Here is a 13,276-nt window from a genome sequence, read left to right as displayed (position 1 = left end):
ATCTATTAATCTTCTCAGTCTCTGGGTGGATCCTGTCATTCTTCTGAAGAGCTTATTGGGCTCAATATGCCACATTTCCTGCTAGTGCAGAATTCATTTCCGCAGTGAAAGTGTGTGCATTAAACCATACTTCAGGTTTTTCTAGCATGCAAAAATGTGAGCTTGTGTTGATTACATCTGGTTTTCTGATTCTTTTACTACTTTAAGGGGATTTTGCAACAACATTCACCAGTTTTAGTTTTAGTCACTTTATGTACAGTTATTCTTGGGCTATTTCTTCTTTTTGGCTGCATATTTCATTCACAGTCCATTTCATCTTTTATTTGGCTTGGTTCTGCAAGCCATCTTACTTAAACATTAAAGGTTGGATCGTAAGTTAGACCAGGATTATCTGATGTTACTTTACACAGATCTGGGGAAGGCAGATAAAAAGAAAGCAAAGAAGGCAGATAAAAAAAAAGCTTCCTGGCTGTCAAAACCATAGAGGAATGAGCTCAGCAGAGCAGGAGCCAAGAATGCATCCTCATGGCTGTAACCACAGGTCTTCTTTCCTCCTCCTTCCACACTTCCATATATACAGCCAGGGGTGCAGCATCTCACTTGTGCCAGTCCTTCTTCAGTTCCTTCAGAACTCACATATGTTCCAGAAGTGGGATATTAACAATAATGCAGAAAATACCAAGACTGTCCATTTCCCTGGCATTCATTTGCTGTACTTCTGCCAGCAGGAATTGATTTCTTGAACATGAAGCCTGAATACTACATAATATACCACACAAATTCTCTGTACACCTTATGCAATGATAATGATAGCTCCTGATACACTTTACAGTTTCACGTATCATGCCAATTTGGCTTGTGAGCATTTTAGAATTTATTAGTACAAGATGTTTCTCTTCTTTCTTTTTTCCAATTGAGAATCTTCTGTTTGCATGCGTAAGTTCCTATAGGATCTTTCATCCTATTTTTAAATGTCATCCTGTTTTTATTATTCTGCTTCTGAGTTATCCTGCTTTTGTTTTCTGATACTATGATCTGGTTTTGTATCCAGCATGTCTACTGACTTGCCTTATATCAGCATATTTGATTACTACACTGCTGTATTAATGAGGTGTGAAGTCAGTTCAGACAGAAACTGGTCTATATTCAGTTCTGCACATTTTTTATCAATGCTCTGTCTTTTTTACATAACCAAGAGGAATTTCACATTTAGTTAGCTCTTAAAATACTGTAATAGATTAGGAACTCATTTATGATTCCTGCAACTGAAAATGTTTACAGCTGTTACTGTGTTAAATGTTCTTTTGTCTAGAAGATTAATTTTTTTATTAAGGGTTTTTTAGCATGACTGTCTTCCTTGTGCTGTAGGACATACATGCCATAGCAAAGCAAGAAGCCTAAACTTCTCCAGTCCTGATTTTAGTCTGTTCTGTATCTACACAAAATTATTTGCCTTGTTAAAATTTCTCCTGGATTATTTATGGGAGTCATCAAGTTAAAACAGTGTTCTTGTTATCAAACCCATACTGCAGTGCCACTTTCATATTGCCTTCCTACTTCATTTTGTTTCAAGTTCTGAAAATTTGCTTCTGGGTTGACTTAATGGATCTGTAATTGTCATGATCAGCCTTACTGAGGGTAAATCTGACCCAGATAGTATGAGATATCTATCCAAGGAAACACTTCTAATTGTTTCCTGAAATCATTGTGTTTTTATTTTTGCAGTCTACAGCATTACTCAGTAGATGTAAAGCTGCCTTTCTTCCTTTGTTTCTCTTTTCTTAACAAAGTATGTTCTGTATTTCCAACATACTTACTTGCATATCAACAGCTGTATTCATTTCTAGCTTCATGTGCAATACCTGCAGAGTCCCTTCACTTTATTACCCAGTCCTCCTCAAGTTTTGTCCAGTTCGAGTTGAGATATTTAACTGTTTTGTGAATTGTTTAGTAAAATTTTAGTAAAAAAAGTTTTACTTACTGTAATTTTACCACTTGAACTGCTATTTTCAGTAGCATTTGGAGTTTCTTCTGAATGTCACTGAAGTTCTAAATTTCTTTGCTTGTCCCTTATGTCAGATATGAAGATGGCTTAAATATTTCCCTATCTTTCAGCTGTATGCTCAAGTTATTACTTGTTTTGTCAAGAAAAAGCAAGAAGGGAAAAGATAGTCAAATGTCCTTTGAGACCAGAATGTTTCTAGGCCTGTCTTGTATTCTTAGTAACTGGGATGCCTATTTGGACTCCTTATCCTTTGTGTACATTAAGAATATATTTTAGAGATAGTCCAACATGTATCTGCCAAGTCCTTGCTGTAAGTGGCAGTTAACAAGTTCTCTTGATTAACCAAGCAGTGCCAGTGACTGGGCATTTCTTGACTTTGGAACATAGTATATCACTTGGCTGAAATACAGTTCTGGATATCTGGAAGGTAATATGCAAAATTTAAGTCATATGTAACGTGAGCAGCATTTTGCATGACTAAATGTTAGTGATGGTTCCTTATTTCAAAAAACGTTTGAGAACTATTTCAAAGCTTTTTGGTGATTGAACTCCCTCTTTCATGCTAGAGAGCACCTTTTTACTCGGCCACCTACCAAGAACAGCATTCAAACCAGCCATGTCCTGTCTTGCTCCTGGGAAATCTCCAAATTATTGACTCATTGCTATGATAAGTGCATTGTATTAAGCCAGAGACAGTTTTTTTCATGTAATTCTAGAATGATGCTGTTGTCAAGTAGACAAACTTCCACAATCTCTAGTGCCCAGGAATCTCTGATGTTATAAGGCTTTTAGGCATAATACTTGCCTGTGTTACTGCACTGAAACCTACAAAGCCTACCCTAAAATGGGCAGCAGTCACTGAACCTGGCAGTGCTATCCAACAGTTTTTGACATCAGGAGTTCTAGACATGAGACAGATTTTGTTATCCCACTCAGGCAGTTGATAATAATTGATGAAACACTTCTGTGAGTTCCATGGAGAAAACTTTCTGGTAAACGTCAGACTTAAGAGTATCTGCCAGTCAAGTCTACCACTTGGACATGATGTGTTAAAAGCAGAATGACTGGTAGAATGCTTTTGAGAACCACTTTCTTCTTTTAAATCCTAGATTTGCTATTAGACACTAGTTTATATGAAAGTGGAGAGATCTGACAACACTTCTGCACAGTCTAGCAGATATGTAATATTGCAGATTTTTGCTAGGTTTGTGACTGTCATAATTGCTTTTCTCGCTTGTCAGCCTGTGCATGTTTTTATTTAGCTATTTGATTCTTTAATACAATGTGCATATTATTTAAGTCGCTTTAACATCCTGACAACAAGGACATGTTTTCTGCCGGGAACAGGGTATGGAAAATTATTATGTCAAATTTTACAGTACTTATCAGCACAGTTGAGTAACACCTTTCAGATGCTCCATGGAGCTAGTTTTTGTCTCTTATGTTCAGTTTAACATTACAAATACCTCAGATGTGGTCATTACAGAACTGGTTTCCTTAGGCTGTCATTAATATTGGGGAATTAAGATACTGACCTTGTTGATTATTCTTCAAGGTTTTTAAGGCCTTCAATGTACCTAGCTATAAGTAGTGAGCACTTTTTAAAAGAAGTATTGACTGTAGCCTTAATTTATTGCCTCAACGTCTGAGAAACCAAATGCTGGTAGTTTCTTTGAGCACAAGTTTCATCCTAAACTATAGTTTTTATCTCAGTGGACAGGGTGAACAAACTATTACTTTCTTCAAAAATAATGACCATTTTCTCTGTTCTCAGAATAATGTATTTGGAGCTTTTTATACAAAAGTAAAATGGATTTGTATTGTAGTTTTCCACCTAGTGTGTAGGTATAAAAGGCAATTTAAAATTAACTGCTATGGGTATCCCAAGTAGCCTAGCCATAGCATCTCAGTGTTGTGCAACCCTGATTTATCGTGTTTCTTTGGAGAATAAATTTTTGTTCTCCTGCAGCTGGGTTGCTTCTGCACTACATCACTTAACCCTGTCTTTCATATATCTGTATTACAAGTTTTTTCTTGTGAGCAATTATCTCTACATTCCTTCTTACAAAATGACACATAGATGCACTGAAAAGTTTTGCCTGGGACTTGCTAATTTATATTTTCTAACCTTGTTCTAATATAGATCTTCTCAAATAATTGTTTTTGCATTACCTAAACCACTACTTTTCTTTGCAAAACTGATGCATGTGATGTGAGGCAGGTGATTAGTCTCTTAGCAATCTTATCAAACAGGCCACTTCTGGATATCTTCCAAAGCATTACAATTGCTAATGACATGAAATAGTTCATATTTTGAATTAACTACAGCTTGGAGACTAGTCAGATGTTCTGACTTCTTCATGCTGTTTTCTTATCTACTAAAAAGAGCACTGTAGCTGCTGAGGAAATGTGTCTTGGTCAGGAAGAATGGGAAATTTGTTTACTTTGTGTATTTTCCTGATATGTTGCACACATTTGTTTTAGGCGAGCAAAAGCACCAAACTAAACAGCTGACCAAGTTATTGCCAATACTCAGATGAAACAGTTCCCATGTAACCAAGCTAAATAACTGTATGTCAGGGCAGTTTGTACTTCCCCTTCACCACCTCATGTTTTTGTTTTAATCAACATAAATTGGAATGTTAGAATGGCCAGTTAAAGCTGCTCTGCTTTCCTATGCCCTTCAAGGGTTTTCCTGAAGTGGGAACAAATGACTTCTTGACCTTTGTGGCTTACCTAAATGTTGCAGAAGCTTGTAGTGCTACTGCCATGACTTTAACTAGTGCAAGTGTCTAGCAGCTCACCTTGACGAGGATGTTCAATGCCAAGCTAATGAACCAGTTGTATTGGGAAGACATTTTTTCAAGTCTAGCGAAGAATTTACTCTGTGTGTGTCAAGTGTCCTTATTGGCTTCCTTCTAAGTCCTTAGTGTGCAGTTTTGACTGCCAGCTCTGCCTTCATCATGGAAGTGTTATTGACAACTATAACGATAAATGATAGATTTGTTTCAGAAAAGATTTGTTTCACTGTTATTAGCTCAGTGTTTTTACTTTTAACAATATGCCATGTAAATTGAAATACTGTAGTTTCTGTTAGAAAGGCTTCTCTTATCTGTTTGATTTAGAGCTTGGGCAAAATGAGCTGGCTCTTTTCCTTCAAGTTGCTCAAATTGTTTGAATAAGTTGCAGACAAAGAACATGCTTCAAATTAATATTACTGTGGAAAAAATACTTACGTACATTAACATCTACCAGTTTGTTCCAAATTCAGCAATGTTGAATTTAGTGTTATCTTTATAGGAGATACCCATATCAGAGTCTCTTGTAAGCAAGAAATCTGATTACGTGGGAAGCTCTTGGCCAATTTTGTCTTTGGTCTTGATCAGTTCTCAAGTCATTGGCCATATTCTTGATGGGGATGTGGAAAACCAAGACATGGCGTTGGGTTTTTTTGACAAAATGTCCTACCTAAATGAAGGGAAAACAATAGAAAACTGTCTTTATCAGAGGGAAAGGAAATGCTTCAGTTAATGGTGTTAGTCATCAAACATACTCTTCAGAAACAGGTCACTAAAACACATTTTTTCTTTAATTGTTCAAAGACTTTCCTTTTTCTCCCCAAACTCCATTAGTTTTTGTGTTTTTTATTGTATTTTAAAAGAAGAAATTAGTGACAGTGAGAAGCTCAGAACTTTGATTTTGTATCCTCAAGACAAGTCAAGGCAAGTCTTTACCGAATTGCTCATATCACTGACCATTCTGTATCATGGTCCTTTTTCGCTTGTTCCCAGAAGTGTTTTGATTTTGTAGAGGGAGCTAACAATTCTTGCAGCCTCTTCCCTCAGTCTTGTTTCCCAGTGATCTTGCAGTTGCTTCTTACTGTGGGACCAAAATGCAAGTTTCAATTTGCCTGCAGTTCCTGTTGCTCACTGTGCAGGCAAAGCTCTGTTTGAATCCTTAGATGAATGAACACCCAAAAATGTATGACATGAAAAGTACACATTTTGAGCGTATTATGGGTTTGTTTCTCAGCTGATGGCATGACTGAGAATGGAGGGACGTGATGGCAACAGATTATCTTTAGAAGTGTGAATAGAATCATATAATAGTTTGGGTTCAAAGAGACCTTTAAGTGTCATCTGGTCCAGCCCTCCTGCTATGAACAGGAGCACCTTCGACTAGATTAGGTTTCTTAGAGCCCTGTAACCTGGCATTGAATGTTTCCCAGAGACGGGACTTCTCCCACCTTTTCTGATAACCTGTTCCAGTGTTTCATCACCCTCATCATCTTCCTTACATTTGGTCTAAATTTAACCTCTTTCAGTTTAAACCATTACCTCATGTCCTATTGCTACAGGCTCTACTAGAAAGTTGAAGAGCTTGGAGTGGATTTTTAGTGTTGTCCCTAAAAGATTTTAAAGAGTAAACAGACTTTTAAAATAAACCTGGGAGATGGTTTCTGTTTGTTAATTCCCTCCATGGACTCCTGACAGCAACAGGTGAAAGGTCACTGATGTTTGCAGATCTGACAAGGCACAGCAGGAAGGTGATCAGATAATTGTACAAAAATCTTTAATCTGTTTCTAGTATTTTAAGTCTTGATTAAGCCAGTTATCCTTAGTTCAGCATGTGTTATTCTCTTTTTTCATTCACCACTCTAAATAAAGAAAAGACTCCAGAAAAACTAGTTGTAAATGTTAAAGTGCTCTGAGCTATTCTGAACTGTGAATGAGAGAGAAAAATTCTTGCCACTGTGTTTTCTGGGTGCATGATTCTGTCTACACACCTGCTCCTATTGGCTGAGTTCTAGTGAACATTTCATCTTGTATTTGAGGAGGAGAACATTATTGTAATTGCTTTAGTACTTGGAGTACTTACCTACCAGCTTTCTCTTCTCCTCACAAAAGAAAAAGCTAAACCCTTTAAGTTGAAGGTACAGATTTGTTATCTAATTAAATATTAATATGATCATTAGTTCAAGGACTTGCAGGTGAGGATGGGAACTGATAATTCTTCATTCAGTTAGTCACTCCTGTTCCCTCTGAATAATTTTAGATATTAGTCTAGTTAGAAAACAGTGATGATGTGTGTTTCAAACTCAGTGTATTGATAAAATTAACCTGTGGTATTTATGTTGTCACAGCTCTTTAATGCTGAAAGGTGTTGAGCCACAAAGTACCTGTGAATTAGAGGTGGATGCAGTAGCTGCTGATATTTTGAATCAACTGGATATTGAAGGTGAAGTGTTAATAACTTTCCATGTAAAATAGTTTTAGAACAGAAACCATGTTGTCATCGTTCACTCTTCTTTTAAAGCTCGTCTTAGTTAAATCGCAATCCATATTTCAGTGTTAGTGAATTGTGGATCTCCAAATGTATAATTTTTTTTAAAAAAAATAATTAACTCTGAAAGAAAAGAGGTTATTAAAATAGTGTCTTATCAGAGCAATATAAAGAGATTTTTGTTAATGCATAACAGAAGATTTCAGACCTATGGGAAATGCCAACATATGTATGCATGTATGTACATACACCTATATAGACATACATAGACATATATACACTACTTGGTGGGAAAATGAGAAAAAGCCAGAGATCTAGATTACAAATAGGAGGTCTGGAAAACAAATGAAGTTATGCTTAACTTTTACATAATACCAAATCATAGAGTAAGTCAGGAATGGCAATTAAAAAATAACAGGCTAGAATGACAAAGAGATGATGAAGAGTGTCAGAATCCAGTTTGGGGAAAGAATGCTTTGTCATTTTGGCAGATTTCCCTTCATGTGTAATTGCATATTTCAGCCCAGATTGGCAGGAACCCTGGTTTGCAAGCAATATGGGAGGATGAAAAGCAGCGACGGAGACAGAAATGTGAATCTTCTCAGATTAATCCACCTGAGTCACAAGGTAAAAAAAAATTAAAAATTGTGCAGCTGTTAATCCAAAACTTTGAATGAAAAGCAAGCAAGAGGACAGTATTAAATTGGTGTATCAAGTCTGAGGGATTTTTAGATGTACTGTTTTTTCTCATTTTCAGACTTACTGATGGTCCAGTATGTGTTTTCCAAATTTGAAAGCAAGATGATGTAATGCAAACCATTCTAGGCAGAATGAATGATAATGGCAGTTAAGATTGCATGCTTTGTGATGGAAAACATTTAAATACCAACAAAACCAAATCTCTTAATCTTGTAGCTTTCCACTGTAGTTTATGCATGAGGGCATAATTCCCATTTAATTTCTGCGGAATTATAGCTACGATGATATTAGATTAAAATTCTAAGAAGATAGACAAATTTTTATTTTTATGTAAAATTCATTACACAGAGAATACTGTTCTCTGCAATGTAATTGCATAATGAGCAGGCTATTTGCTCTAGAACCTAAGCCATATTTCTTTTAAAATATGAATGATATTTGGCAAGTAAGACAGAGGGACTGCAAGAGGGAAAGAGGCAGGTTCTTGGCTAAGGCAGACTACTTTCTGATTGACTTTTTCCCTGTGTTTCTGTGAAATGTTATTCAGGCTGCATAAGTCTATTCTATGATTTTCCTTGGATGCTCACCTTGGTATAATTGCATCGTGGTTTGTAAATGGTCTTGGTACTTACAGTTGCAAATGAGATCAGTGGGAGTATGTGAAGTATTTTGAAGGTTTTTTTTTAATATACTTGCTAAGTCAGCCCTCAGATTTGGCACTGAAAATTAGCAGGCACTTAAACTTTGAGCCTTTTCCTAATAAAATCAGTAATTTTAGCTGCTCTCTGTGTTGAGAGGTCAAAGTAAAACTGAATAACAAAATATTTTTCAAATTTTAAAGACCGTGGATTTGTGCCAGCAACAGAGAGTGAAAAATTTTTTCAGAAGAGACTTAAAGAAATTCTCAAGCAAAATGACTTCTCTGTGTAAGTGTTTAGCCATTTGTCATAAAATATATTATTCTATGCAAACCTTAAATATGCATTTAAAACTTGCTTTTCAATTAACTAGAACGTTGTCAGGATCATTAGACTACAGTAATGGATCAGAGGAATTCTCTGCTGAGCTGACACTACATTCTGAGGTACTTTCTCCTGAAGCCTTTCCGTGTACACCAGCTAATACAGTAGAAGTACATGATGATAAACAGATGAGCAAAGGTGAGTTTTTTCAATATCCTAATTGTTTAGGCATAAATCTATGTCATGGTTTGGCTGTTTATACTATTAACAGAAGTAAGCTGGACAAGTTGTGATTTAGTTATGAAAAACCAAAGAGTAGTTTTGGTTTTATTTTTATTATTTTTAGAGTAAGCCTTTCTAAAATTACTACAGCGAATAATGGAAATATACATGGATAGTAAAATCCATTCTGAAGTGGTTTGTTTTCATAATGTATTGATGTCTCTGACTCAGAAGTTTTATGCTTTCTCTTTTTTTTTTTTTTTTTCTTTTAAAGGTTCCAGTAGGATGCCTACTGATAAAGAAGAGGAAGCACTTATTAATGAGGAAGCAATTTTAAACATCGTGGAGAATAGTCAGAGCTTTCAGGCTTTGTCACAAAGGCTGAATCAAACTACAGTTTTTAGTGAGTATGACTGGAATATCTTTTCTTCCAGACTATTTTGTTGTTCCACAGTCTTTGTGTTTCCTTAGGCAACTCATCATGAAAGTAAGTAAGTAGTTTATCTCAAGGAATTTTTCAAACAGGTTGAGACTTCACACACCCATACTCTACCACCACCAAAACACACCCTATGTTTTCTAAGAAATGTCACCAGGACTGTATTTGTAGAGGGTGCTGTGTTTGACTGGTTCAGTAAGCCCTGTCTTCTTGCCAGGTCAGCTCAGTGCAGTCTCTTGTGAATATTGCTCTTCCTTATGCCCCTAGGGCTATCAGACTAGCTAAAACTATCAGAATTAAGATGATTTTGACTGTCTGTCCATGATACTCTTGCAGTTACTGACTGCATCTTTCATACAGTTAAGGTAGAAAACATGGATATGATCTGTCTTCAGAAGCTGTCTGGAGATACTAGGCAATAGTAGGTTGATAATGAGAGGCAAGTTGCAGCAGAGCATTTACCAAAATTTTTGGATACGAAGAATGGTTGAAGGCAAAGAAACAAAATGTTTAAGGGGAGAAGAAAAACCATGACAGTAAAATTGTGAGTGGCACGAGGGGGAAACAACCATAAAATAACCAATAAAGGAACTTCAATGAAAAACTATGTGAGGTAGAAATAGTTTAAATACCCTTTTTTATTGATGAAAAGCACATAGTTCATGATAGATCTCTATGTATGTTCTTTGGTAAACATCACGGATAATGTTAATGTGAACCACATAGTGCAGGACAGAGAGGAGTATTTGAAACCTATAGTAGCCTCCATTTCTTTTGATACCTGTAGGGTATGAGCATGTGCTTGGGCAACAATCTGTCTGTGAGTAATACAATATACAACCTTGAAATCTTTTCTTACTAAGAAAGGAGGAGTAGATGAGTAGATGAAGTTAGGTTAAGAGTGTACTGCTGTTTTATTTTGCAGAGAGTAGGCAAGATTTTCATTATAGAAATTTTATAGGCAACGATTTGGATTTATTGACAGAACTATAAGAAATTCTGTGGGAGCAGGCAAACATGAGCAGAAGTGGCTAAAATGATATGTAGGGTGTGCCTTAGGGTACATTTGAATTGCTCAACCAAAGTGAAATGTTAAAATGGTCTGGTTTTTTTCCATTGACTAGGTAATCAAATCGAGATTATGTAACTTTTTTTTTGTCTTTTCTTCTCTCCTCCTTTCTTGTAATGCTAATTCCTGGTGTCTTGTGGAACTGTGTGTAACATGCTGCATATTTGGGTCTCGTACACTCCCTCACAGCCTGCACCAGTGTTCACTATTCCACTAGTAGAGTTGTAGTGCCAGAGGGACTGTGAACCACATGACTTCTGTTATTCACTGTGAATTTACACCCCAAGGTTCATATTAACATGAAGTAGTGGTTGGAGTTTAGAGATGAGCCTCACAAAAGGGCAAAGGAGCCAAGAACAGAAAGTATAATTGAAAGTGAGTTAATTCAAAACTCTGGAAAAGGGTATGGTTTCTATTGTAAAGGCTTGCATGGTATCTTGTGAAGCCTTTGCAAAATATGAAAGATGCCTTTCTCACCAATGTTGAGATCTATTTTATATAATTCTCAAGATTCTTGTAAGTCAAAATATCCTTCCTGAGGAAAGAAAATAGAGATTGTAGTTCTTCTGCCAGAGAAGGAGAGAGAAGTAACAAGGATGCCTGGTAGACTGGAGGTCATAAATTGGTTACTAGGTCAGATGATAGGTAAGTAGGAAGTGAGTGAGAAAAAATTGTGACTTGGAAGGATTTCTAGAAAAAAACTAAAAAATGAGAAGGGAAGCACATAAATTACAGTAAGCTTGGGTCAAATAAAATAAAAAAATTAAGAGATGAGTAAAATCAGGTAAGCTTTCAATGTTTAGAGAAACCTTGGAATAGAACAGATTACAGTGACATAAAAAGGGAGCTAAAGTTGAGAAGGAGAAATAGTTGGTCAAAATCAGCATCCCGTTTCACAAGATGCAGTGATTGAAAGTCCTCGAGTGATACAGAAAGAAGTGCCTAACAGAGCTAATGCAGCTGCTGAGCAAGAGAAGGCAGTGATGCTTCAGAAGCTGGCACTCAAGCTGAAATTAAAGGGGAGAGTGAAGCTTTACTGAATGTAAGGAGGTAATAGGAGAGTAGAGAGAGAAGTGCCTCCACTAAATCTAGTATAATCAGAAGAGTAGGGCAGAAATAAAGAAAGTTGTCAACATTTTAGATACAGAGCTAGAAAAGATAAACCATAAAATTTGAAAGAATAAGATATGAAAAGAGTTTTGTTTCTGTAGCATGCCTTGCCTTAGACAGTAACAAACTAGTAGATTTTAAAATAGTGAGGGGCTTTTTTTGTTTGGTTTGGTTGATTTTGTTTTTTACTGGTAGACTGTAACTAGACATTTACAAGTAGAACAAAATATAGATTCTACTTGTATGGGCTTTTTCTGCAGTGGGCAGTAGTGCTGATGAGGCCATGATTGATCTGTTGGCTGGATTGGAGAATGATGGATATCAGATGGGACACCAAAAAACACTCTCTCACCATCGTTCTCTTGGAAGCTGGCGAAATTCTCAGAACAGTGATGATGAAGAAAATGAGCCACAGCATGAGAAAGAAGAAATGGAACTTAGCTTGCTAATGTCCCAGAGGTGGGACAGTAGCATGGAAGAGCCTGGGCAAAAAAGGAGGTACATATTTTCTTTTCTTAATATGTTCTTTTTCTGCCAGATCTTTCCTTCCTCCCACCTTGTTTTCAAGTATGCTAGGAGCCCAATGAGATGTAAAGAAATCTCTGTTGACAACATGAAAAAATCTGTGCAGATCTTAGGATAGAATGCAAGTTGTTTAGATAATGATGTGAATAATCAGTGTTGCCTGGAAATAAAGATGAAGTGTTTAGGTTTGGCCAAGCATTAGCTTCTAGTTTGCTCTTTGATGAAAAATAAGTAGGCTTTTTGTTCTACAAATACAAGAAGACGTTTAGTGGTATCTTGTTTGTAAGGTCACGCTTGGGTATGATACAAATGTTAAGGTGTATCTTGTACATCTTTTACTAAAGTAAGTATTTAAGAAGTCTTCATATGAAGACTCACCAAGAGACCTGAGGAGGAAACATCCATTTGTTTCCATGTTCAAAGCTTAAATCAAAACATGAATGTTGCTCACTCTGCTTGACTGCTTAAGGTCAGCAACTTCAATATATTTAAGGCCAAGATTCTTGGAACACCTTTTCAGGTTGTAATGACCTTTTGTACAGTCTGCATAGACAGGCATTGAAAGCAGCTATATCCAGTTTCTCTTAACCCTTGCTTTTGGCACACCTTCTGATATTTATAATTCTGTTTGAAGTATGAGGAATTTCACAGACATAACATTTTTATATTTAGGGATTTTTCCTACATCAGAAACTGTAGGAATCATAGTATGTTTCACAGAACCAGAGGTATAGAAATGCTTCTATTTCCCAAAGTCACATTAAAGTTGTAACAGAACCAGAAGTTATTTCACTGGGCTCCTAGTTCTAATTTTCTAAAGTTAATTTTCCTATCTGACTTTTGATTTTCTATTCTTTTTTTTCCCTCACAGTAGTCTGAAAAGTTGAAATTTCCATCCAAAACACTTAACATCAAATTTCAGTTTAGTGGTAGTTACTGTGAAAACCTGTATATTGCAGAAT

At 36.3% G+C, this 13,276-nt stretch overlaps 1 protein-coding gene across 1 annotated transcript in view; it reads left to right on the top strand.

Annotated features, from left to right (window-relative positions):
- REV3L (REV3 like, DNA directed polymerase zeta catalytic subunit) overlaps positions 1–13,276 on the top strand; it is a 112,345-nt gene that overhangs the window by 49,793 nt on the left and 49,276 nt on the right. The window contains exons 6-11 of the mRNA XM_066315252.1: positions 7,149–7,243; positions 7,811–7,915; positions 8,829–8,913; positions 8,999–9,147; positions 9,446–9,574; positions 12,050–12,287. Coding sequence (XP_066171349.1) covers positions 7,149–7,243; positions 7,811–7,915; positions 8,829–8,913; positions 8,999–9,147; positions 9,446–9,574; positions 12,050–12,287 — 801 coding nt within the window. The remainder of the gene's footprint in view (positions 1–7,148; positions 7,244–7,810; positions 7,916–8,828; positions 8,914–8,998; positions 9,148–9,445; positions 9,575–12,049; positions 12,288–13,276) is intronic.

The sequence above is a fragment of the Sylvia atricapilla genome, chromosome 3 (genome assembly GCF_009819655.1).
Source record: "Sylvia atricapilla isolate bSylAtr1 chromosome 3, bSylAtr1.pri, whole genome shotgun sequence".
Classification (NCBI taxonomy): domain Eukaryota; kingdom Metazoa; phylum Chordata; class Aves; order Passeriformes; family Sylviidae; genus Sylvia; species Sylvia atricapilla.
Note: the sequence above shows the minus strand (reverse complement) of the source record. Positions and strands in the feature narration are given on the sequence as shown.